The sequence below is a fragment of the Mirounga leonina genome, unplaced genomic scaffold (genome assembly GCF_011800145.1).
Source record: "Mirounga leonina isolate KUSES-001 unplaced genomic scaffold, KU_Mleo_1.0 Mir_180, whole genome shotgun sequence".
Lineage (NCBI taxonomy): Eukaryota > Metazoa > Chordata > Mammalia > Carnivora > Phocidae > Mirounga > Mirounga leonina.
In genome coordinates this window covers 13,157,230-13,184,041 of record NW_023270469.1, presented here as the reverse complement: position 1 = coordinate 13,184,041, position 26,812 = coordinate 13,157,230, and the positions used below count along the sequence as shown (strand labels likewise).

The following is a 26,812-nucleotide window of genomic DNA, read 5'->3' as shown; positions in this document are numbered from 1 at the left end:
TGTTCACTCTTTCTTTTTATGCCCAAGGAAAACTGTTCCCATGTCCTTCCACCAGACACCCCAAAACAGAGGAGGGCCTCAGGGCAGGGGCTCTGAACTCTGTCTCCTCTGCCTGGTTTGATGAAGGGAGCTGGAGAGGCTGACAAGGGAGATGCGTGAAAAGAAGCTACAGCAGGAGCTCGAGCGGCAAAAGGAAGAAGATGAGCTAAAACGGAAGGTTAAAAGGCCAAAGCAAGGACCAGTGAAGGAGGAACCTCCCCCAAAGAAATCTCAAACAAACCGGCAGGTAGCGACCCTCCCTTGCTCCTTACCCAGAGGCAGAACAGTGAGCAGCACTGTAACCAGCCCATCAAGCCAGTACATTTCCCTTCCAGAAAACCGGCCTGATACTGTTTGCATCTTGTGGTAGAGCAGGAGGTAGGAGGGAAGGGGCCACCATTGGTTGAAAGCTGATTGTGTGCCAAGAGCTCTCCTGCACTTTATCTTGGCCCCCCTCCCGCCCTGCGGGGTTCAGAGACATGAGCCCCGTCTGGGGCCGAGGGAGACAGTTCCAGGACCCCACGCAGTTATGTCTGACCACAGTCCTTGCTCTTTGCACTGTGCCGCCAAGTCCCCTGGATGCTGCTGAATAGGCTGGTATTAACAGCTGGCCTCCAGTGAGCCACAAAGTCAGTGGAACCCCTGTGTTCAACCAAGAGCTTATCTTGACAACCGTCAAGGAAGACACTCTAACATCAGCTTGTCCTTGCGGACATGTGGTGGTAGTTTATCTGCCGGCCAAGCTTAGCAGTCACGTCTCTGCTGCCCTGACCCGGGAGACGTAGAGCGGCCAGGGTGGCGCTCACAGCCCAGCAGGGTAGCTAGCTGGCTGGTGTGCACAGCGAAAGCCAGGCTCCCAGACTAGGTGCAGATTGGTCCCAGTAGGTGACAGTGACCACATCTGGGTAGACGTGAGAGCAGAGGAATTCGTGCCCAGGGGTCACAGTCCAGTAGAGCTCAGGAAGGAGCGGGGTCTGAGCGTGCAGAAATGGCCCAGGCTTGGGAGCAAGAACAGCACGAGAAGCATGCAGGCCTGGAGTCTAGGCTGTCACTGGTCTGTGCCAGGCTCCCAAAATCTTCCAAGTGTAAGCCCTCCCTACCCCTCTGCAGCCCCTCCTTCCACACAAAGTCCTCTGCCTGAAAACTCATGTCCAAACAGAACTCTCTGGGTCTTGGCCGTGACTCTTACTGACAATGGAGAAAGAGACAGTAGTGGCCAAGCCCCCTGCCTCCTCAGTGAGCGACCCCTCCAGGAGACAGCTGTGCCACCACAGACCTGTCCACACTCCCCAGGCTGAGTTAGAGATGCAGACAGATGTGGAGGAGGAGTGAGGCCAGGGGATAGCCAACCCTGGCCAGGCCTGCCTCCGAGCCCGACCTTAGGGAGGAGGAGCGCTGTCATCCAGAACAGGGACTCTGGGCTGTCCTGCCAGCAATCATCATTAGACTCGACTGGATTTTATGTCACCAAAGAATGACCAGAAACCTCTGGAGCCTCCCCAAGGATTTCATCCAGGGGAGAAGAAGATCAGAGCCCACAAAGCAAGTTTAGAAAGAGAAAAAGAATCAAGTTAGTTTCTCTATGCCAGGTTACGTAAATAAATACATATTTTTTTAAGATTATATTTATTTATTTGACAGAGAGACAGCGAGAGAGGGAACACAAGCAGGGGGAGTGGGAGAGGGAGAAGCAGGCTTCCTGCTGAGCAGGGAGCCTGATGTGGGACTCGATTCCAGGACCCTGGGATCATGACCTGAGCCGAAGGCAGACACTTAACGACTGAGCCACCCAGGCGCCCCAATATATACATTTTTTTAAAAAGCCTGGGGCACAGCCACATTCTAAACTCCTGTTTGTTGCCAACAAAGGGCTATGGAGAGGATCTTTTAACAAAGACCCCCAAGGTGATTCTCAGACAGAGCCCTGGTGTAAGCAAGAGGCACCTGGAATCCTGTGAGGCCCCTTTCAGAACAGTGTCATCTTGCGCTTCCTTATGCAGTTTGTTCTCCCTTGAAGAACTGTTTTAAGCATGTTTTATGTGTTTTGCTTTTTAGGTTCTTACTTTTTCCAAACTAGAGGTCAAGATGGATGCACTAGAAAGGAAAGTATCTGTTAGGGAACATTTAAATGAGAAGGACGATCTAAGCAAGAGGAGAAAGAACCAGCTAGGAGATATCCACATGCTTGGGTTTCCCCTTGCCCAGGAACAAGAGGACAGCGAAGGGGACCTCCTGAAGGATGCTGACAAGCACTTGGCCCAGAAGTTTAAGACCTATGAGTTGACTCTGAAGGATATTCAGAACATCCTCATGAACTGGGACCGGAAGCAAGGCATTCTGGTGCATCACACTGGCGCCGAGGACATGCCCCACGAGCCTGACGACCAGCGCCAGGTTCCGTCAGGTGGGCGCCGAGGCCGCAAGGACAGAGAGAGGGAGCGTGCGGAGAAGGAGCGAGCCGAGAAGGAACGCCAGGAGCGGGAGAAGGCCGAGAGAGAGCGTCTAGAGAAGCTCAGGGCACTGGAGGAGCGGAGTGACGGCGGAGAGGGGGAAGGAGGGGAGGAGGACCACCACGAGGGGAAGAAGGATCTGGGTGTGCCATTCATAACCGTCCAGACGCCCGACTTCGAAGGCTTGAGCTGGAAGCTGGCCCTTGAGAATGACAGGCTTCCCAAAGGGGATCAGGTACAGAATCTTCTCCAGGATGGAGACATAATCAGGTAGCGGGTACTGTGCTAAGCGCCATTAAAGTGTTCCTTTCTGTACCCATTTCATTCCATTAATCTCTGAGGCCCCCTTGGATATGAGACAACAGTGGCTAAAAGGACCTTTTGCTAGTTGGTGAAAATCCAGAGAAAGTTCCGCAGATCTAAATTATTCCATCTAACCTCATAAAAAACTGCCTGTAGAGTTTTTGTTTGTTTTAGTTTTTATTTAAATTCTAGTTAGTTAACATGTAATATAATACTGGTTTCTGGAGTAGAATTTAGTGATTCATCACTTACGTATGACACTCAGTGCTCATCCCAACAAGTGCCCTCCTTAATACCCATCACCCATCCCACCCATCCCCCACCCACCTCCCCTCCAGCAAACCTCAGTTTGTTCTCTATCATTAAGAGTCTCTTATGGTTTGTTTCCCTCTCTTTTTTTTTTTTCTTCCCCTATGTTCATCTGTTTTGTTTCTTAAATTCCACATGAGTGAAATCATATGGTATTTGCCTTTCTCTGACTGACTTATTTTTTTTTAGTAGGCTCCATGCCCAACATGGGGCTCAAACTCATGACCCTGAGATCAAGAGTCGCACGCTCTACCAACTGAGCCAGCCAGGCACTTCTCTCTGATCAACTTATTTCACTTAGCATACTACTCTCTAGCTCTATCCACATTGTTGCAAATGGCAAGATTTCATTCTTTTTGATGGCTGAGTAATATTCCATTATATATATGCCACCTCTTTTTTATCCATTCATCAGTTGATGGACATTTGGGCTCTTCTCCATAATTTGGCTATTGTTGATGATGCTGCATGTGCCTCTTCAAATCTTTATTTTTGTATCCGTTGGGTAAATACCTAGTAGGGCAATTGCTGGGTTGTAGGGTAGTTCTATTATTAACTTTTTGAGGAACCTCCAAACTGTTCTCCAGAATGGTTGCACGAGTTTGCATTCCTACCAACGGTGTAAGAGGGTTCCCCTTTGTCCGCATCCTCGCCAACACCTGTTGTTTCTTGTGTTGTTAAGTTTAGCCATTCTCACAGGTGTGATTTGCATTTCCCTGATAATGACTGATGAGCATCTTCTCATGTGTCTGTTAGCCATCTGGATGTCTTCTTTGGAGAAATGTCTATTCATGTCTTCTGCCTATTTCTTAACTGGATTATTTGCTTTTTTGGGTGTTGAATTTAATAAGATCTTTACAGATTTTTAGGGTTGATTTTAAATACTGTTATAGGCTGGCAAGATAGGTATACTGTGGAGTGAAGCAAGAGTCTCAAATACTTGAAAATCTTGTTCCCACAAGCTTCCTATAGTGACAGAAATCATACTATTAGATAGCTTTTTGTTCCTAGCAAATATTGCATAGCCAGAAGCTGCTGGGTGATGATTTGAAGGAGATGGTTATTTTAGCATTTTGTCCAGAGATGAGCTTTTTCTGCAAAACACCAGAAAGCAAATATTTTAGGCTGCATGTCCACAACCTCTGTCACAACCACCAACAGCATGTAAATCAATGGACATGACTCTGTCCCAGTACAGCTTTATTTACAAAAGCAGGTAGCGGCCAGATTTGACTAGGGGGCCACAGTTTGCTGATTTCTAGTTTAGTTGATAAGAAATTAGACGCAACCTTAACAGGGAGAGAACAGAGCCTGGGAGGAACATTTGGCAGGTGAGAGTTGATGGGAAAACACGGGTAATTCCTCAAGGGGGCGGATTGGGGTGTGATGTGGCCTCACAACCAGAGTCTTGCTGCAGTGGTCCAGGTGGGCCGAAGGGCGGAAGACAGTCGGGGGACACATGACACCAAACCACTCGTTTCACACAGCCTCCGCCCAGCCCAAGGGGAGGACTCATGGCCACTTTTCTCCCCAGAAATATGTTTTTTGAAAAAGAACCTCTTCTCGTCTTGTTTTATGTTCCAGTACTATAGCCAAGGTTATCTTCTGGCCTTTTCTCATTCTCTCCACACTCCAAGCCACAGCTTAGACTGTTGGTTACAGTTCTTTGCCCCTGGCTCCATTTAATAATTGGTACAAACTATCCGTTCCTTTCCCTCACAGACAGTCAAATCCTGGGAGTTAACGCTGGCTACCCATTAGTGAGGAAATGCCTTTGGCGGCCTGACCTGCAGGTCAGAAACCCAGGATTCCAGGAACACAGTTGCCTGCTCGGCCTAACTGCCCATGTCGTCCACAGAACGATGCTCCAGAGGGCTGTCACATTTACCGTTGTGATAATGACTTATGTAGTGAGAGCATGCTTATTCTGAGGGGATTCTATACTGAGAAGGGAGTTGCTGCAAAATTTTCAAGCTGTCTGCTCTGGAGGATGCTCACTCAGTTGATATCAGAGCAGAAGGGGAGAATGATATAGGAATGAATTTTCTCTCCAGTTTCTTTTTGACTTGTCTCTTCATTCCCATCCTTTACCCAACTCCCAGAACCTTGGCTTATTTTCTTTGCCATATTTGACCTGCTCCAACCCTCACTTACTTTCAGCATCAGAAAGAAAGAACATTTAAAGATAACTGAAAGATTAACATGGGATCTGAAAACAGATGAAACAGCTCTTTACTATAGACATCAGAATCTTTTTTTTAAATTAACATATAATGTATTATTTGTTTCAGGGGTACAGGTCTGTGATTCATCAGTCTTACACAATTCACAGCACTCACCGGAGCACGTACCCTCCCCAATGTCCATCACGCAGCCACCCCATCCCTCCCACCCCCTCCACTCCAGCAACCCTGTTTGTTTCCTGAAATTAAGAGTCTCTTATGGTTTGTCTCCCTCTCTGATTTCATCTTGTTTCATTCTTCCCTCTCTTCCCCTATGATCCTCTGTCTTGTTTCTCAAATTCCTCGTATCAGTGAGATCATATGATAATTGGTCTTTCTCTGATCGACTTATTTTGCTTAGCACAATACCCTCTAGCTCCATCCATGTCATTGCAAATGGCAAGATTTCATTTTTTGATGGCTGCATAATATTCCATTGTATAAATATACCACATCTTCTTTATCCATTCATCTGTCGATAGACATCTGGGCTCTTTCCATAGTTTAGCTATTGTGGACATTGCTACTATAAACATTGGGGTGCACGTGCCCCTTCGGATCACTACATTTGTATCTTTGGGGTAAATGCCCAGTAGTGCAATAGCTGGATCATATGGTAGCTCTATTTTCAACTTTTTGAGGAACCTTCATACTGTTTTCCAGAGTGGTTGCACCAGATTGCAATCCCACCAACAGTGTAGGAGGGTTCCCCTTTCTCCGCATCCCCGCCAACATCTGTCGTTTCCTGACTTGTTAATTTCAGCCATTCTGACTGGTGTGAGGTGGTATCTCATTGAGGTTTTGATCTGGATTTCCCTGATAGACATAAGAATCTTAAGAGCTGGTACCTAAAATATATTGAGTGCCTGCTATGTGCTAGACCCTGTGCTGTATCACCCCAATTCCTGTCCCAGTGGAGTTTATCACCCAATTGCAGAGACAGACATGCTAAGGTGACTAGGGCCTTGATAAGAGAAGGATAGGGAGCGCACAGCCCACAGCAAGAGCCCCAGCCTGGCCTGGGGGCATGGGGGTCTGTGTCACAGACCCTTCACACCCCTTCCCCAACACATGCCCATGGCAGTGGCATCTCCCAAGAATGTTAGGACGAGGCAGGAGGGTCCAAACCACCCTGTGCTCACTCAGGGAGGCAGCTGGGGGCACCCTGCCCTCTGCATCGGGAATTAACCATGGGCTTTTCCTTTAGATCCTGGACATCTTGGGTCTGGGTTCCTCTGGACCACCCATCCCACCTCCTGCCTTATTCTCCATCATCTCCTACCCCCTGAAGCGGCTGCCTTTGACCACAACAGAAATCCTGAAGCATTTCGTGTTTGTGATCCCCCCATCCGAAGAGCTCTCCCTACTGGAGGAGAAAAGAGAAGGAGAAGCAGAAACAGAGCTTTCAGGCACTGTGGGCTCTGGGAAGGTAAGGAGCAAGCCAGCCACTTGTGCTCCTGACCTTGGCAGGACATCAGATGGGCAGACAGGGAAGGTCACCCTCTGCGTGGTCGAAAACAGAGTATGGTGTTTAGTGTCACGCTCACTGACATGTTTGCCCTTGACTCGTTGCAGATCCCGCCTGGGGATCCTGCATGAGCCTCTCTCAGAATGACTGATTCTCATCTTCTACCCTTTCCAGTCCCTGTGGGATGGTCTGGGGAACTTGTTGAATTGCTCAGAAGCTCATCTGGGAGAAATAATAAGCAAAAGCAGCTCTCTTAAAAAAGGACATTAGGATGTATTGGGAAGCTAAGGTAGTTTACACAGTGCATGAGAATACAAGAATCAACAGACATAAGTTAAGGGAACACACAACACTCGGAAAAGGACAGATTATCAAAGAATTTATGAGTGGGAGATTGGATATTTTGGTAAACTCACTTTTTAGCTCTTTGCCTGATATAATGCAGTAAAATTAATTCCAGTTAGATTAAAAATATGAGTAATCCAAATGAAATCACATATAAGTGGAAGAAAATAGATATGCAATTAATAGAATAAATCACAAAGGAAAATAGATTTGACCAATAATATGCAGTAAGTATGTATATTAAAACCTAGAGAGGGGTTATTTATTCCCAGAGAAGTATGATAGCCCCAAATTTGAATCTCTCCACACAGCTTCCTACAAAAAGCACATCAGCAAAGACTAATAAAATCAGCAGGAAATAAAATCATCTCTAGGCCGTGCCTCAGGCTCAATTAGGTGAAGAGGCTACCTCAAACTTCTCTTTACAAATAAGTGGGGAATTATCATCTGAGATCAACAGCATGAGTGGACAGACCTTACTAGAACAGAGTCCAAATAAAAAAAAAAAAAAATTGCCAACCTCAGAGGTGACTATGACACCACCTTTTTCCTTAAAATTAGCCATTAACAGAGAAGGGTTAAGCATTCTTTAACTTACCATTTTAGGAGGAACTCTAATTCATCCCCAGTTGACAAAGGAAAGCTCTTCATTCTAGAAGAATGGCAGCTAAAACTATAGAAAGAAGAGTAGGATTAGAAAACCTCTATTCTGTTATCCCCAGTGAAGTAATTAAGGAGCACCAACTGATACAAAAAGCAGTGCTTTGTTAGGGAACAAGACCCTCACTGCAAGCCAGAGCATTGTCACACAGGTGACTAGCCAGCTGCAAAAGGAAACTCCCACGTTCTGGAGGCCAGGTCTGGCGGGAGCAATCCCAGCCACGTGAACACAGTGCATCTGTAATCATGGGTTGAGGTGGCATTTTTTTGGTCCCTCATTGTGATGGAGTGTGACGTATGCAGCATCTTCTATGAATCTAATCAAGCTTTACGCCTAATTTCCAGTTTACAGAAAATACAGGGAATGAAGGAATAAGTGAAATGGTGCTCGAAGAATGGTCAGAAAATTTCAGAGTATGGCATATTCTCTAAGAACCTGGTCTGCCCAAAAGTCAGTGTGATTGGGAGGCGGCGAGGGGTCTAGAGTAAAAGGTACTAAAAACACACCACAACAAAACACAGTATAGGAACACTCCCCTGCAGCTTGAAGCTTTCTCTGGGCCTCGGCCTCCTCCTCAGGGAATGGGGTGCCCAAGAAAGCATAGACTTCTCTCTCCTCCTCTTCTCCACTAGTGCAGTAGGCTAGGGCCCTCCTCTGCCCTCGGCAGCAGCCAGCATCCGGCTTGTGCAGCGCGCACGTGTTCTAGGCATCTCTGTTTTCCGTTCGTGTGTATGTCAATGAATATTTAAGACTCGTGCTTGTGTTTAATTAAGACCCAGGAGGAGCAGACCACCTCCTCTAAGGGGAGCAGACAGAAACCGAAGGAAAAAGCGGATCAGGCCCGAGACACTCAGAAGGACAAACGTCGCATGGCCTTCAACAGGAAGGGCCTTTCTGGGGGAATAGCCGGAGCCATTGCCCCCCTGTCGGACATGGACCAGAACAACTTCGCTGGGCAGTTCTCCCAGGAGAAATTCATCAGGTGGGCCTCCGAGCCACCCAGGGAAGGGAACACGGAGCCCTGAATGGAGGGCGTAGCCGTCACAGCGCCCGACGGAGCGGGCTGTCCTGCCAGCAGACCCTCTGGGCGGCCAGGACTTCTCCCAGGCAGCAGTCCTGTCTGCTCTTGGCCCAAAGGAAGCCTTCTCTCCTTACAAGTCCTGTGGTCGTTTGCAGGCTGAATCATTTCCGGTGGATCGTGCCAGCCAACGGTGAGGTGACACTGCGAATACACTTCTCTTCCAATGAGCTCGGGAACTTTGACCAGACGTTTAACTTCGAGATCCTTGGAACTCACCGCCAGTACCAGCTCTATTGCCGAGGTGTCTGCAGTTACCCTTACATTTGCCAAGACCCAAAGTAAGTGTATCTTTACCTTAAAAGAGAAAGTTGATCAAATTGGAATGATACAGAGAAGCAGAGCCCTTGCATAAGGAGGACACGCAGATTCCTGAAGCATCCCATATTTTTGCACACCAAGCCCCACAGGCTGCCGAGGCCATACTGTGGGTATATCCAAGAAGAAATAAATCTGTAGGCCTTGTCTGTTAATAAATAGTATATACACCTAAAAGAGAGAGATACTGAATAAATAAATGAGTTGACAGAAACATTTTCGTTTGGCCCCATGGCACTTTGAGCAAGGTAGCTCTTACTGCTAACGTGGAACTGGGGGCAGCACCCCAGGCGCTCTGGTCATATTGGGCTTCAGTGTCTTGGACATTGACGAAGCCACAGGAATGGCATGGACCATCAAAGTGAGCTACAGAGAATGTTAATAGGTGTGAAGGCAGGGGAAGCATCATCCTCTGGCAAGTTAGTTTGCTTATTTAACTATGAAGCAAATTTAAGCGGGTTTTATACGTACTGTCAGACTTTTTGTCCCGGAATATCACTAAATGTGTGACTCTCCACAGGCGGACATTTTTCTGAGCTACCAAACACCACCGCACCCCTTATCCACAACATAAAGTCACCTGGCTGAGCAAGCTAGTGGGACAAGCCCTCCAGGGGAGGAAGCCTTTTATAGCTTATCCACTTAGAGGAGCTTTTTTGCAGTTCACACCAGGGGGGCCACATTGGACAAGGAACACCGAAGCTGGTTAATATCCACCAGAACTTGTTTTCTGTAGAGATTGTCAGTTTTTCTAGCTGGGCACACTAGCATGTGAAATCTAACTCCGCTCTACCATCAGCCCCTCATTATGAAAGACAACCTGGGAAACTTTTTCTCAGGTGCAAGCTCTCATCCCTGGGGGTGGTGGAAGGGAGGGAGCAGGAATAAGGGCTCAACTGAGGTCCTCAGATTAAGAATCATTCTTAATGATACCTGGACCCTTTGCTAAACAGGGAGTGTTGGGCTCAGGTCAACATCAAATGGAGGCATTGACCTTGCATTCAGAGAGCCTCTCCTCTTCTCTTCCTCCCCTGTGTTCAGAGTGGTATTTACTCAGCGGAAGATGGACATAAAGCAAAATGAGGTCATCTTTAAGAAGTATATTATGAGCATGGAGAAGTTTTACTTCGGGCCACTGCTTTGTGGAAAATCAAGAGATAAGTAAGTGTTCTGTTATTTCAAGGCAGATTTCAGACTCCCAGTTGGACTCATGAGTAGTACAGGCAGGGTTGCTTTATGGACGTAGCTTTTACTACTGCTGCCTCAGTTAGCCCTGAACCACAGGAGAACTGGGTTCTTGTGCCCCGAGTTTCCGCTAAGCACCCTGAGGAATGCAGATGCCATCTTCCCAGATGGAAAAGCCTGGAGGAGGACCAGGTTTTGGTGGGGGAAGAGTAGGATCAGGCATTCACTTTGGGATATGTTGTTTGAGATGCTTAGGAGGTATAGCTAGTAACCACGCAAAGCAAGGAATAAGCTCTGTGGTTTGGGTTCGCAGAGGACATCCATGGGGTTCAACAACATGGAGGTCCTAGGAGCCTTAACAAAGGTCCTTTTGGGGATTTCTGAGGACGAAGCCCAAGCAAAGTGAGTTTGAGGAGTCAGTGAGAGGTGAGAGAATGGAGAAGGGGTGTAAAGGTAGTTCTTTGGAAAACTTGGCAGTGAAGAGAAATGGAGGCAGTCAAGGATGGGAGGAGACATGGAGTCCAGGGAACACTGCTCACACACTGTTGTTCTTATGCTGTTTGGATGCCAAGGGGACACAGGGAGGAAGAGGTTGGAGTTTCCAGAGGAAGTGAGGACCATCGGTGATACAGCTCCCTGAGACAACACAAATGGGATACAGAGATGCTGTTCTTGCCAGGAAGGGGGGCCATCACTGCCCACTAGGAGGAAGTAAGGCAGATGGCTTCAGGTGCAGATGTGGTTGGGCCTGTGAGAAGGTCCCCGTGATGCATGCAGGGAGGGAAGCGAAGGGAAGATAAAGATGTTGAGAAAATAGAGAGCAGATGAAACAGTTTTTGTGGAAAGTTGGAGAGGGAGAATATTAGAGAAACAGGTGAAGGTTGTCAGGCAGAATTCAGGATCCTGGGTGAGGTTGACAGTCATGTTTTTAGTGATACCAGTTTTTTTGGTTATATACAGACTTCTCACTGTGTAGGCAGGGAGGCGAGACCAAAACTAGATCTAGCTCTAAGCATGTCTTAATTTAGTCTAGCATTTATTGTGATAAGTGTTTGTGTTCATGCTGACTTGGTAGACCTAGCAAACCTTTGTTCTCCAGTCTCTTAATAACTGGAGTTTATTTCCTGAGAGGCTAGACCAGAAAACCAAGATGCAGAGGGTTGGCTGATGCTGGAGGGGATCTTCGACTAGAAGGGTCCCAGTAAACGGGCTTCGGAGAGAGAAGGAGGGGGGTCAGGTTCGTGGACACGATGGAGGGGAATCATGGCCATTAAGAGAGGCATGTGTCCTGGCAGCACTGGAACCAACCAGAACTTGGGGTCAGACAGCACTGGTCCAGGAGGAGAAGGATTACGGTGGCCCAAAAACAAGGCCCAGTACAACTGGGTATTATTTATTTATTTTCTCAAACCTTGCTGAGCCTCAATGTTCTCATCTGCAAAGTGGGAAAATAATAGCACCCACCCACGGATTTGTGAAACTGAACTGGATAATGAGTTCTTAGCCCATGAGACTTAGTGCAGTGCTGCCTAATGCTGATGACCAGTTCGATATGGAGGCCACTACCCCTTTGGTCGTGACACAGAGAGCCCTCTGCCATTTGCTCTCCTTCCTTCCTCCATCACCACCTATCCAAAAAGCTTTTCAGACTGTTCCTGGGCTCCAGTGGGTACTATGGTGCCTTTGCTCTGATCTCTGATGATGTGCATCTCCATTGGCATTCCTTGTACCTTCTATGGCTCCTTTTCTGTTCTTTACCCTTAACTGAGCAGCTTCTGATGCCCACAGTGCTCACTTCTGTGACTCTTTCCCTAAGGCACAGAGGAACAGAAACAGGCTTATAACAGTGAACCACGCCAAATGAATCCATGTCAGAATAGTAGCATCTTGTAGAGGTCTAAGAGAAGGAGGTAAATGTGATCATCTCTAAGGCATATGTGAAATAACAAGTTGCTCTCAAAGGATTATATCTCCTGGGAATATAAGACCTGGGAAGGATAGAGCCTCATGTTTCTCAGAATCCTTTGCAATAATGGGGCACCTGTCTGGCTCAGTTGGTAGAGCATGCAACTCTTGATCTTGGGGTCATGAGTTCGAGCCCCACATTGGGCATAGAGATTATGTAAATAAATAAATACATAAATAAACAAACTTAAAAAAAAGAATTCTTTGCAATAATAGCTAGCATTTATTGGGCATTCGATACCTATAGCTGTCCTAAAGAGCATTAGGTGCACCATTGCATTAAATACTCACAGAAATCCCAAGAAGTATTTTCATCCATCTTAGAGCTGAGGAGACCAAGGCTTGTGGTGAAGGGGGGCTCAAGTCCAGCTGCAAGTCTTCATAACTGCAAAGCTTGTGTTCCCAGCTGCCAGGCCACTGCCTCCGTGTACCACGCTACCCCCTGGCATTGCTGTATGCCCCACAGTCTCCTTTGCCACCTGAACTCCCAGTCAATCCTTACATCCACACCCCTAATCTTTGTTCACTTCCAGGTACAAGTCCTCCTTGTTCCCAGGCAACATGGAGACACTGACCATCCTGAACAATTCCCCAATGGTTGTGGAGGCGTTCTTCTGTTTTCAGAATGATGTCAAAGCAAGCACCTATTTCCTGGAGCCCGTCAACATGACTCTAAAACCCAATGAGAAGCAGGTACAGTTGCAAGGAAACAAGTCCTCCAGGGCAAGTCTTTCTCGGGAATCTGGAGGTCTCGGCATTCTCAGCATCAGTATACTGTTTTGACGCTTCCTTTAGGTGCTGCATGTGTGGGCCTACCCTACCGCAGTTGGTGTCTTTGATGACTGCATTGTCTGCTGCATCAAGGAGAACCCAGAGCCAGCTGTCTTCAGGTTAACCTGCCAAGGTGTCCGCCCAGAACTAGAGCTGGACTCCAGACAGTTGCATTTCGACCGGCTCCTGTTGCACAGGTCAGAGTTCTGGAGGGTACCAGGACCCTAATGGGGTTTAAAGAATATTAAGTTCTAGGGTGGCCACCTCATCCTCATTTTCTCAGGCCTCTCCTCATTTTAGCACTGAAAGTCCTGCATCCAGGGAAGCTTCTGGCCCTGTGCAAACCCAGATGATTAGTAACCCTATGAAGTTCACACATGGGGTCCAGGACCGACCCCCTCCAAAAAAAATCAACTGCCGAAGTGTGTGCATATTTGCATTTTTCTCAGGATGACTCACTTTTTCCAAATTCTCTAAGCAGTCCATTATCCTCAGAGGTTAAGAATCTTTGGTTTAGAAATTAAAGCACAGAGAACACTAGACCAAAACTGGAACTTAACATTTCACTCGCTGGCATTTTATTATTCTAAATAGAGAGTGTTTATTTTGGGGGCTACTGAGAGAGAATATTATGATACGTACCCTGCATTCATTGATCATTACTGCCAGGCCCCATTCCCTGATAAACTCTGCTTAGTGAGCTAAACAATGATTGAAATAACCAGAAATGCTTTTTCGGACCTGCCATAATAGATCAGAATCATTTGAAACTGACAAAATTTCTTTTGGTCTCCACAGAAAAGACTCCAAGGTAGTTCTTCTCCGCAACGTCACGCCCCTGCCCGTGGCCTGGCGGGTCACCAGCCTGGAGCACCTGGGCGATGACTTCACTGTGTCCACCATGCAGGGGACCATCCCCCCCAAGGCTGAATACAGCCTGCAAGTTCACTTCCAGCCCTCCAAACCTGTCAACATCAAGAAGGTGATTCGGTTGGAGGTGAGGCTTCACACATCTCCAGACTTGGCCATCAAGATGTGTACATGTTGGGTTCTCTCTCTCTCTCTCTCTCACTCACACACACACACACACACACACACACAGAGAGCCATGTCTCCATGTTACACACTCCTAACTGATCTCTGTTTGACAACTGCTGACCCACAGCATCTTGCTCGGCACACAACTGTAAGCTCCATCAAGGCAGTCTTGTTCATGGCTGATTGCCCCGTGCCACAAACAGAGCCCTCACTCAGAGTGAGGGAGGGAGGGAGTGAATGCTGCTACCATCCCGATGGAAGCCTGAGACTCCTGATTCCACACTCCCAAACCCTGTCACGGCTCAGATGCCTATCTCAGTAACATCACCTTCTGCCCAGGTGCTTCCAGCAGACACCTAAGAACCGTCTTGGATTCCCTCCTTCCCCTGACAGCGTGCCCTCCAGCCCAGGGCTCCCACTGTCTCCCAGTGTATCTCCCGCCCACCCACTCCTCTGCCCACACTGCTGCCACAACCCTTTCCCAGGCCGCCTGTGGCATCTCTTGCCTGGACTTCAGCAGAGGCCCTGTTCCTGCTCCAGGTCAGTCAGGTCAGGCCCCTCTCCTCCCTGCAGCAATCTGCTGGTTCCAGCTGCAGTGAGGATCAAGCCCAGGGTCCCCGCCGGCTTCTCAGGCCCGTCCTGCCTCGGTATCTACCCTAGCTCTCACACATCGACTCTTGGCTTTTTCCTGCCTCAGGCCCTTGGCCTTGCAGCAACCCTGCCAAGAATGTTGCCCCCAGGCTCTGTGGGGTCCACTAAACAGCACTGCTCCAACTGGGTTCCCCTAATCACCGGGTAGAAGTAATCCCGTTATGTGCACTCACCCACCCTGCCTTCTGTATCTCTCAGAGCGCCTCCCCCTGGCGGATATCCTGTTTGTTTCTTTACTTTATCCTGTGAACTCCATCAAGGCAAGGTCTTGCCTGACTTGCTCATCATCTGTGTTCATTCCCGAGAGCTGATGTAATAAATGCCCACAAACTAAGTGGCTTAAAACAACACACATTTATTCTCTTACAATTCTGGAAGCCAGAAGTCTGAAATTAAGGTGTCTGCAGGGTCACAGTCCCTCTGAAGCCTCTAGGGAAAAATCCTTCCTCGCTTCTTCCAGCTTCTGGAAGTTCCTGGGCTCATGGCTGCGTCACTCGGATCTCTGCCTCTGTCTTCACATGGCCTTCTTTGCCTGTGTCTTCTCTTCTGTCTCTTGTAAGGACATTTGTCATTGGGTTTAGGGCCAACCCAGATAAACTAGGATGATCTCATCTCGAGATCTTTAACTTAATTACCTCTGCAAAAACTGTTTCCAAGTAAAGTCACATTCACAGGTTCCAGGGGTTAAGACATGGCCACCAGCCAGTCCACTACCCCATCATATCCCCAATGTCTAGCACAGGCCCGAACGTAGAAGGTACTCAGTAGAATCTGTAAAATGAACAAATGAATGAATGAATGTCATTGATTTTTGATGCTTGCATTGATTCTGCAACAATCAAGGGATTATCCAAGCTTCTCTTTGAATAGTTGCAGGGATAGAAAACTTACCCATACTCAAAGTAGTCTGATCTACCTTTGAGCAGGTCTGACTATTAATTCTTCCTTGGGTTGGGTTCAGATTTCCAACTGTAACTTATAGGAATTAATCCTGTTTCTACTTTTGGGTCCACTCAGTGGATCCAATCTCTCTTATCATTATGACGTCCTTAAGGTAGCTGAACACAGATACTGACAGGCTCATTTAATCAGCAATTGTTTTTGAATATCAGAGGGTGATAGTCAACGTTTTAAACATCAGTCTCCACACAGACACGGGTCTCTGCACAATGAACCCAGGCCACATGGCTGGTGTGGGGTCCCAGCTGTGTCAGCTTCATCCTTCTTTTGCTGGATCATGGGGCCTTCACGGGTTCCCATGGTAGGAGTGGTGGGGGAGGCAGGCAAGAGGGGATTCTTGGAGAGGTCATGTGACAGCTGTTTACCAATTGGTATGGAAACATTTCTTTATTTTAGGGATGATATGGCATCCCTGTGTGTTCCAGTCAAAGCAAACACAGTGGGTTTCCCCTCAGGCTCCTCAAAGTGGTCTAAGGCTTCTCTTCCCCAGATTATATTCCTTCAACATCTACATGAGGAAGTGCCTTGCTTTCTGGTCCCTTTGGAAAATGCTCTGGTGCACTCATTTTATTTTATTTGTGTACCTCTTAAATTGTTCGTTCTATTTCCCCCAGTTACAAAATTTAATCTCTACCCCCACTCCAATAAGAAAACAAAGGATAGAGAGAGCTCTGGGTACACGCTGTCTATCAGGAGAAAAACACTGTGTAAATTCTGGAGCTGATAATCCAAATTCTTTGTCATGTTTTTCCCTCCTGCTGTCAGTCCTTCTTGTCATCTCTGTCAGAGGCTGAGCAGCAAAAGAAGGTAAAACTGAAGTGGGTCCAGTTTGCTCTGTGAAACATTGGCAAAATGGGTGATGAAAGAAAAGATGGAAATTCTGAATTAAAACTTGAGTTTGGTGACAGCTACAAATTTCCCACTGGACACCAAAGCACAAATCATGGGAAGCTGGTGATTTTATTTCTCAACTTGAGACATCAACAGAGAGGCAGGGGTATCCAGGAGAGCCACCCCACTGCCAACAGCTCTTCCCCTTGATGAATGGACCCTTTATCACCCCCTTGTTTGTCTCAAGAGTTAAAAGTTGGGTCCAGCTGACAGCTGACACCAGTTCAGGTGCTCCTCAGGGCAGGAAGGAAGGGAGGGGCCATTGAGCAACTGGGGGACAGGTGCAGGCTTGCTTTTTTTTTTTTTTTTTTTTACATTTCCAACTTGAATAGTGAAGGTGTCCACTTAAATAAAACATGTGAAATTTCCTGGAGAGAAACATTGAACACTTACATTCTATGAAAATCTAGCACTTTTTCTACAGGTTGAACCAGAAACAACAGAAGAATTCAGATTTATAAAATTAGTAAAGCAAGGATGATTTACAGTGTGCAGGTTTTCCATTTCAACTCTCAGAAAAATGCTCTTCAGGTTTATTTTATTTAGAAGTCCCAAAGAACACTTTTCTGCAATGTATACTCATAGCCCCAACTTCAATAATGCGGTGAAAATCACGCAAATAATTTAAACCTCATAAGTGGACAAGATGAAAAATGCAGTCCCTTTTCCCCATTCTTATATTGATTGTCTACACTGGCATTTCCCAAAGAGTGTTATGAGAACACTAATCATACCAAATGCTCAGTGAAGACAAAAGCTAAATACACTTTTAAGACATTCTCTACCATATCTCCTCCTTCATCATTCCAGCTGCATGGTACATAGTTCAAGCTCCAAGCCCCCTGTGGATCTTTCTTTTACTGAAGAGTCCCTTTTACCCTAACAGGTTCTGGATGCAGACAATCTCATTGGTGTTGTTCAGATTGAAAACATCTTGGTCTTTGCAGAGTCTTACGACGTCGCCTTGGACATCACCTTCCCCAAAGGTCTGTTGACCCCTTCAAGGAATGGGTGTTTAGAAGTCACATCTTTTAGTGCAATGTATTTCTTATGTTGAGGAAGACTAGTGGTTGTTGGGGAGGGTGTGGAATTTCATCAAATAGTAATGCAAGTCCCAGAGTAATGTCGGCAACATGACTACGAATCTTAATTTTCTCCAACGGGAGATGACAGGGGGCGGCCCTAATTATAAAGTTGGCAGAGCTCTTTTCTGAACAGCCATCCAAGAATAAGTACCTATCTCCCTACCTGCATTAGTCTTCCATCACTGCTGTAACAAATTACCACAAACTGTGTGGCTTAAAACAATACAAATTTATCCTCTTACAGTTCTGTAGGTCAGAAGTCCAAAACTGATCTAACTGGGCTAACATCAAGGTGTCCGCAGAGCCACATTCCTTCCTGGAGGCTCTGGGGGAGAATCCATTTCCTCGCCTTTTCTAGCTTCTAGAAGCTACCTGCATCCTTGGCTCATGATCCTTTTTCCTCCATCTTCAAAGCCAGCGACACTGGGTCAGATCCTTCTCACGCCACCATCTCTCTGGTTCTCCCACTTCTGTCTCCCTCTTCTACTTGTGTTGTGATTACATTGGGCCCACCCAGAGAATCCAGGATAATCTTTCTATTTTAAAGTCAAATGACAGATAGATAGATAGATACATAGATAGATAGGGTCAGCTGATTAGCAACCTTAGCTCCATCCATCATCCCCCTTTACCATGTGACCTACCATATTCACAGGTTCCAGGGATTAGGACACAGACAACTTCTGGGGGCACAGGGCATTATTCTTTCTGCCCACCACACTGCCCTCACAGCCAGGTTAGATCCCTCCCTTTTAGCATGCAGTTCTTTGTTACTCTTCCTTTTTCTGATTGCTCTCCTTCTCAGCAAGATTCAGAGAAGATGAAAGCTGCCTGTTTGCTTATATGTCATGAGTCTTATGTACAAAGATATTTATTGCAGCATTATTTGTAATAATGGAAGATTGAAAATAACCTAAATATCTATCAAGAATGGAACACTATTACCATAGAAATAATATTATAAATTATAGAACAGCATATCATGGTATATTATATAACCATTAAGATCACATTTATAAGGAGTTTTTTTTTAATTTTTTATTGTTATGTTAATCACCACACATTACATCATTAGTTTTTGATGTAGTGTTCCATGATTCATTGTTTGTGCATAACACCCAGTGCTCCATGCAGAACGTGCCCTCTTTAATATCCATCACCAGGCTAGCCCATCCTCCCACCCCCCTCCCCTCTAGAACCCTCAGTTTGTTTTTCAGCGTCCATCATCTCTCATGGTTCGCCTCCCCCTCCGATTTCCACCCCCTTCATTCTTCCCCTCCTGCTATCTTCTTCTTCTTTTTTTTTCTTAACATATATTGTATTATTTGTTTCAGAGGTACAGATCTGTGATTCAACAGTCTTGCACAATTCACAGCACTCACCATCGCACATACCCTCCCCAATGTCTATCACCCAAGGAGTTTTTAATTATGTGGGGAAATGCTTATGATGCAGTGCTAAGTAAAACAATACAAATTTATATGTAATATTCTAACTATGTTTATTATACACCTGATGCAAAAAAATTTTTTTAAATACCAGAAATTTTAGCTAAGGGAAAGCATGAAAGGAAGGATGGTAGTCCTAAAATGGAAGCCAGAGGGAGTTACCCAAGTTGAAGTAGGTGCAGGAGCAGTCTATTGTTTGTTTGCTGAGAATCAATTACAGGAGGTTTTTTCAGCTGCAGTGTTTTCAGAAAACAAATTCTTTAAACTTGTCACCATGGATTTTCCATGTGAACTTCAACTCCCTACTTCTCACTCCCACGCCATCCACTTCCCCTCCCCACGCTGGCCCCTGGCCTCTGCAGGAGCTGAAGGAGGCCTCGATTTTGGGATTGTGAAGGTCATGGAAGAGGCAAAGCAGCCCCTGCAACTGAAGAACCGTGGGAAGTATGAGATCATGTTCAGGTAACCTGGAAACCATCACGCATATGGTCATCTACTTCCGCTCATGGGAAGAAAAGTGTTGTCTGGGTGATAAAAACAGAAACTTGATTGAGGAAATCATAAGAACCATCTCTGCTTGTAGCCTCTCTCAGGCTTCAAATGAATGGAATTCCAACTGCTAAGAGCAGGGATTTTCACACTGCTTTCAACTCTATGGCTTTACAGGAACCCTTAAAGTCCCTCTCAAAGCACCCGGAGCCACAGGGATCTGAGGGTGGGAGAGAGACTCAGAGGGAGAGGTCGGGAGGAAGAAGTCCTAGGTGAGGGGAGGTCCTGTGGGTGGAAGGAGAGACTAGAGATGGGGACCTGGCCTTCAGCTGTCCTGCCCTCCTTTTGGCTCCTATCTGTTTCATAAGTTGGCATTCTACATAAGATTTCATGTGAAAAAGAGGAATTTTTCCAATTTTCTTTTTTTAATATTAAGAACCACTGTGTTATAGAACCCAAATGGTGGCCTGATGGAATGGAGCTCCAGCTTGTGCTCATCTCTTGAGATGAAAAATGAAGCACTAAATAAGAGATTTCTCAGAGAGGAAAGGGTGGTGCTGGGTGGGGAGAGGGAGGAGGTCACCCAGGCAGGGCCACACGACCCTTAGAGGCAGTGCCAGCAACCATGGCCAATCTATTCTATGGAAGATGATCCTTCTCCTGGAAGAATTTGCAGTTGATAAAGGGACTCCCCCCTCACAGACTTAGAAGAAATTCCGTGCATTCATGATAGCTTCATTTCAGCTAAAAGAAGGCTGAAGTGAGAGAGGTCCTACCTCAGGGCTACCATTACTAGACCCATAAATTAAAATATATAAATATAAATAGAAGCTTAACAAGCTTAGAAGAAAGTCACTGTCTTGGAATTAGCACTGAGTAGAATCTTGCCATCTTAGGAGTTTTGTTGTAGGTTATCACGGAGTGTTAGTTCTGCTCTTGTAGATTACATGGACCAGTTACCCTCAGGATGGAGCAGGTGATCAAAATTTATTGAAAGGACTTGCGGAGAAGTGAGGAAGCTCAGGCACCAAGCATGTAGCAATGGAGCGGCCAAGTCTTCTGGAGCATGGGGATGACATTTAGGTCCCCACAGTAACTCCAGGTGTCCCACCTCCGCTTAAGTTTCTTGCTCCTGCTCCAGTCCCTCTGCCATTCTCATGAGTCATCTGCTCTCTATGGCTTCCCATCTCATTCCCATTGGGCCGTGGCCTCCCTTTCCAAGTACCTCTGTTAAATGGCTTCTGCCCCCCACTTTCTCTCTTTCTTTAGATCCCCTGGCTTCTGCATCACTGTTCCCTGTGTGTGTGTGCTGTATTCAGGCTCAGAGAGGGGAGGAAGGGAGACAGAGTGATAGAGAAACAGGAAGAGAGAGAGAGAGAGAGATGAATTCATTTAGTTGGTCCGTATCCAGCATCAAGTGTCCCTGTTGGACAGAGATCTCCTGCAAAGGCACCTCGTGACCTCAGGCTAGAAATGGCTATCGTTGCCTCAAGCATCACTCCCTGGCCTAATCAATCCTGGCTGCGGAGGGGTGCTCACAGAGTACAAAGCACAGTGGGCACTTCTAGACACAGTGCTTAAGCAGGACCAGAGACATGGCAGACACTCAACAGTCTGGAGTCTCCTCTCTAGTATCTTGGGTTCCCCATAATGGCTTCCACTGACCTTTCATTCCTATTATTCAGCTTTTCTGTGGACTCCTTAGGGATTTTGGCAACCAATGTAAATTCTATGATCTCAGTCCAACCCAAGAAGGGCTCATTAACCTCAACAGAAAAGCCCACAACTGTCCAGGTGTTATTTTGTGCTAAAAAGGAAGTGAAGATTGAGCACCAGCCAGTTCTTCGCTGTCAGGTAAAACAGCTCAAAGGGAGGATTCACTCGGTGGCAGGATTGTGGGACTCATGTCAAAAAGAAGACTACATGGTCTTCTTTTTGAAGAAGGGTTTGGTCCCCAACTAGCAGGCAGGAGTAGGTCAGGTGGGGGGTGTGCAAAGTCATCAGGAATCGAGAGTGCCAGACAGGCAATAGAGCCCCTGATTTGGGGGAGCACCAAAGGTGCTGAGCTCAGTCATCAAGTGCAAGAGAAGAGTGGGGAAGTGAAAGAGGAGGTCAAGTTGGTCCACGTTGATCCATGGCTGATACATAGTAAGTTTGATATCAGTATTTGCTAATACTGTTGATGCGATAATATAAAAAAATGAAAGAATGCAATTGGTTTCATGTCAGTGATGAAAACAAAGAATGAAGTAGACCATCCTGGAAATTCTTCAGCAGAGTGACTGACATCTCCCCAATCATTTCTCCCTTTCTAGATTATTGAGCCCAGTATCACAGAAGGAGGTGAAATCATTGCCAGCATCCCAATTAAGTTTTCTGTGAATGCAGTGTACTCCAAATACAACATCAGCCCCTCCGCCATCATCAACTTTGGGGCTTTGATCTGTGGCACTCGGAAAAGCACCACCTTCACCATAGAAAATCAAGGTGTTACTGACTTCAAGTATGCCCTCTATAGGCTGACCGGGGAGAGCCCCATTCATCAAAAGAAAGCGTAAGACAAGTCTTTACTTAACTCATGCCATTCCCTGGTTAATTAGTGCATTGTGTTTTACAAAGAGCTTTCATATATTTTATCTAAATTCACCCAGTCCCCTTTCGTGGGGTGAGGTCACTAAGGTTTAGAAATGGCTCGGCTAAGATCAGGCAAGAAATCATCAGTAGATCTCAGTTCTGAACCCACATCTCTGCCCTCAGATTTCATATGCTTTCTTACTGCTGTCACACACGTGATAGATTTAATTGAACAAATGTAAAGTCTTCCGTGTGGGGTTGTGTCTATTGTCCTGGTGCTTCCAGCATGCTACAGGACTCACAGTAAGTCATTGTCCTATTTATTGTCCTGTAGGATACTGGGGGACTAGTATAACCATGAGCTAAGTCAAAAGAAATCAGAGCTGTGCTTCATGTGGGGGGTGGCAGAAGGTACCCCAGAAGTGTAGATGAGAGAAGCACACTGCTGCCTTCCATCTACTGGGCCTGCTTTCACCTCCACATGAAGACACTGTCACAACAGCTCACTTAGTTGTTCCAATGGCAAAACTCTGTATTCTTCACAAAGCAGCTCTTAATCAATTCACTAAAATAATTTACCTTTTTGAGTGCTTTTGGCGGTCATATTCTTTTTTGGCAAATTAGGGATAGTTTTACCAGTTCCCAAGTCTCCTTGTCCTGACTAAACTGACTCCCTAATTAATCAATTAATTTAAAATTGACTTCCAGTTAATTGTTTCAAATCAGAAATACCTTGTTTGTAATTGTTTTGCATTTTTGTAGATATTCTCTTCCATTGTGGCTAAGTTTGAATCTATTAAGAAATTTTGGGTTAAGCTATCTAAAATCTCTTTTGGAAAAGAGGGAAAAAAAAGGCCTAGCCTTTTTTCTCAGTGGCTTTTATAATAAAGGTTGGTGAATGATTCTTGGTTATTAATACTAATATTTGCTTCACACACACACAAAAAAAATAAAGTCTTCCAAATTTAATTTCAACTTAATTTATTCACTTTTTTAGCATTTATTTTATAATAATTTAATACTGTTTATAGACATTATGATGTATTTGTATTTGCTTTAAATTGTTTTTAATTATAATTTGTTTTTTATCTTAGTGTGTACAAATTAATGCAAAATATTAAAAGGGGGTTGAACTTTTTAGTTGTTCTGGTCATTAAGCAAGTAAATGCTGAACTATATAAAACTCTCAAAAGTTTAAGATTGCACCTCAAATGCATTTGACGTGGTAGGTTAACTGGCCTCTAGACAAACTAATTATTGGGTAAACGAGCTTCAAGTGAAGTAAACAGCTACCAGAACCTATGTTTGAGCTATTGCTTAAACTCAGTTTGAAAACACCATGACTATAAATGTGAAGAAAAGGGACAGAATTTAAATTTATTTGACATTTCATTTTTTAAAGTAAGATCAGGTTAAAGATTTTTCTACAGATGATTTTCTATAAATAATTTTCACACACCTCTTTCCAGAGAACTCAAGTAAACATACATTATTGTTTTCTTGCAGTAATTTTCAGTGTCCTTATGAATCATATTTAATAAGTCCAATGACTACATAGTTTTTGTACAATTGTTAAATGAGGTTGGCTAATGATAAATAAGCTGACTTTCCCAGATGCCCCCTTGGCTATCTCCCCCATTCCTAAGAGAAAAGACCATACAATTAGCTGACAGATGGTATTTAATGTCACCACCCCAACCTGAGGGTGTACTCTTGCTTCTTTAATCAGAGTCAGCCATGTTAGACATGCAAGATCCCGGGAAAGCGAGAACTTCTACAAAGCTAGCCCTTCCAAAGCAACTAAGTTCTCTGATGCTGTTCAGAAAGAAGTAAACATCACAAGCCAGGTGAGCACCCTTTTCCTTCTCAAAGGAACCCTGTAAGGCCACCTTCCAACTAGTTCCCTCCTGCCTAGTTCTTGCAACAGATACCTCCCTAGGCTAACAGGATCTGAACCTACTGTGACAGGAATACTAGTTCTGTTGAAATATCACTTTCATTTTCAGGCAAGGCGTTGACTTTTAATTTGGAGATCCTCTTCTGTTTTAAAACCTTCATTTGCTCTCATTGCCTTAAAATTAAGTTTCAGCTCTTCATATATATTTTAATCAATAATCATTTGTTTATAAGAAACAAAGCCCATTTGGACTGGCTTAAATAAGAGCAGATTTTAAGATTTCTGCTCTAGTAAGATGAAGTAGATATACCTTTCTTTATTCTGCCCAACTAAGGACAAATAAAAACCCTGCACATCACGTGCAAAACAAATGTTAGAAGCCTAAAAGGTAGGGAGAAAAAAAATCAGACCAGCTAGGGTCCTTGGGACCAATGAACATCACAATGGTGAGTTCCCTGAGTTTCCTTTTTGCTTCATAGATCTAAAACTGGGTGCTAAAGGAGCCAGCAACCGAGAAACATCAATAGACGGAGACCAAAAAAAAAAGCCCCCAAAAAGCCTGCTCCTACTAGCCAAAGGACCAGGAAAAGAGGAGCCTAGCAAGATAGAAAACTTTCAGATAAGAACTATTCTATTACAGTCAAATGCAACAGGAAAATCTTTGTGGCCCTACCCAATTCCTGCTAGCAAAGACCATTGGGGAGTCTAGATTTTTACTCTATCCAAGCTGTCATGAGGTGCCCCAACCCCCTGTTGTGTTCAAGAATGCCCAGTAGGGAGCTAGAGCTTTCATTATCCCCTCCCACCTCCATCATTGTCAATGAAGCCACCACGTGGGAAGCCTTGACTTCCACCCCAACCCAATGGTAATGAGATGTCCCTCCCTCCCCCACAATGGGCCTCCCTACCCTAAGGCACCAGCAGAACAGCAGCAAGGCACTCTACCCCTCCCCACCAGGGAGGTATCTGTCTAGGACTAGTGGGCAACAGGAACTGCCACCCCTGTCAGGCAGTTGTGAGAAGTCCAAGTGGGAAATCAGGACCACCACCCCCACCTGGCAGCAATGAGGCAGTGCTCCCATATCCCTTGCCAGAGCAGTGTCAGAGCAGGCCCGCTCAAACAGAAGATTTAAATAAGATCCAGAGTCTCATAATAGCTAAAATTCTCAGGTTTCGAATCAAAATCATGCATCATACCAAAAACTGGGAAGATCTCAAACTGGAAAAAGACAGACAATAGGTGTCAGCATTGATATAACTGTTAGAATTACTGACAAAGATCAGACAGCAGCCAACATAAAAATGCTTCAAAGAGCAATCACAAACATGCTTGGAACTAGTGAAAACGTAGTTAGTTCTCAGCAAAGCAAGAGAAGATATAAAGAACCAAATGGAAATTTTGGAAGTGAAAAAATAACCAAAAGTTAACTCAGTTGGTGGGTTCAACAAGAGAATGAAGGGGACAGAGGAAAGAACTCATGAACTTGAAGACAGAACAATAGAAATTGCTATCTCTCTTTCCTATTGCTCTCATAACAAATTACCTCAAATGTAGTGGCTTAGGACAACACAAAGTTTTTAGCTTATACTTCTGTAGGTCAGAAGCTTGACCTAGGTCTCACTGGGCTAACACCAAGGTATTGGCAAAGCTGTATTCTTTTCTGGAGACTTTGGAGAGAATCCACTTCATTACCTTTTCTAGCTTCTAGAGGACACCTGTCTTACTCGGTTCATGATTTCCTTCCTCCATCCTCAAAACCAGCCATGATGGATCAAGTTCTTCTCACATCACATGACTCAAGCCTTTTCCATAGTCACGTCCCCCTCTAACTTTCTTAGGCCTGCTTCTTCCATATATAAGGACCCTTGTGATCACACTGGTTTCAGGGTAATACAGGATAATCTCCCCATCTCAAGGTTCTTAATTTAGTCATATCAAAAAAGTTTGTTTCCATGTAAGGTAACATATTCACAGGTTCCAGGGATTAGGATGTGGACATCTTTGGGAAGCCCTTATTCTCCCCAATCTAAACAAGAGAGAAAATAAACTCTGAGTTCTATTGGAAAAATCTATTTGAGTCTAATGAATAAAAAAATGAACAGACCCTGAGGGACCTATGGAAAAAATTTAATATCCTTGTCATCAGAGTTCCAGAAAGAGGTAAGAAATAGGGTTGGGCTGGGCCACCTGGCTGGCTAAGTTGGTAGAGAACGTTCTCATGTGACTCTTGATCTCTGGGTCGTGAGTTTGAGCCCCACGTTGAGGGTAGAGATTATAAATAAATAAACTTTAAAAAAATAAAAGAAGGGCGCCTGGGTGGCTCAGTCATTAAGCGTCTGCCTTCGGCTCAGGTCATGATCCCAGGGTCCTGGGATCGAGTCCCACATCTGGCTCCCTGCTCTGCGGGAAGCCTGCTTCTCCCTTTCCCCCTCCCCCTGCTTGTGTTCCTGCTCTCGCTATGTCTCTCTCTGTCAAAAAAATAAATAAAATCTTTAAAAAAAAAAAAAAAGAAAAAAGAAAAGAAGAAATAGGGTTGGGCTGAAAAGGTACTCAAAGATATGATGACTGAAAGCTTCCCAAATTTAGCAGAAGATGTAAACCTATAGATTCAAGAATCAGGGCAATCCCAAATAGGACAAATCTAAATAAATCCAAACCCACACA

At 45.3% G+C, this 26,812-nt stretch overlaps 1 protein-coding gene and 1 pseudogene across 1 annotated transcript in view; both read left to right on the top strand.

Moving 5' to 3' along the window:
- The window catches only part of HYDIN (HYDIN axonemal central pair apparatus protein), a 308,320-nt gene that overhangs the window by 221,652 nt on the left and 59,856 nt on the right, over nt 1–26,812 (top strand). The window contains exons 44-57 of the mRNA XM_035024816.1: nt 127–286; nt 2,095–2,724; nt 6,531–6,752; nt 8,571–8,779; nt 8,974–9,156; nt 10,235–10,354; nt 12,877–13,036; nt 13,139–13,311; nt 13,913–14,111; nt 17,541–17,640; nt 19,550–19,649; nt 21,362–21,530; nt 21,992–22,230; nt 23,980–24,097. Coding sequence (XP_034880707.1) covers nt 127–286; nt 2,095–2,724; nt 6,531–6,752; nt 8,571–8,779; nt 8,974–9,156; nt 10,235–10,354; nt 12,877–13,036; nt 13,139–13,311; nt 13,913–14,111; nt 17,541–17,640; nt 19,550–19,649; nt 21,362–21,530; nt 21,992–22,230; nt 23,980–24,097 — 2,782 coding nt within the window. The remainder of the gene's footprint in view (nt 1–126; nt 287–2,094; nt 2,725–6,530; nt 6,753–8,570; nt 8,780–8,973; nt 9,157–10,234; nt 10,355–12,876; nt 13,037–13,138; nt 13,312–13,912; nt 14,112–17,540; nt 17,641–19,549; nt 19,650–21,361; nt 21,531–21,991; nt 22,231–23,979; nt 24,098–26,812) is intronic.
- On the top strand, nt 9,168–9,267 carry LOC118023905 (annotated as a pseudogene).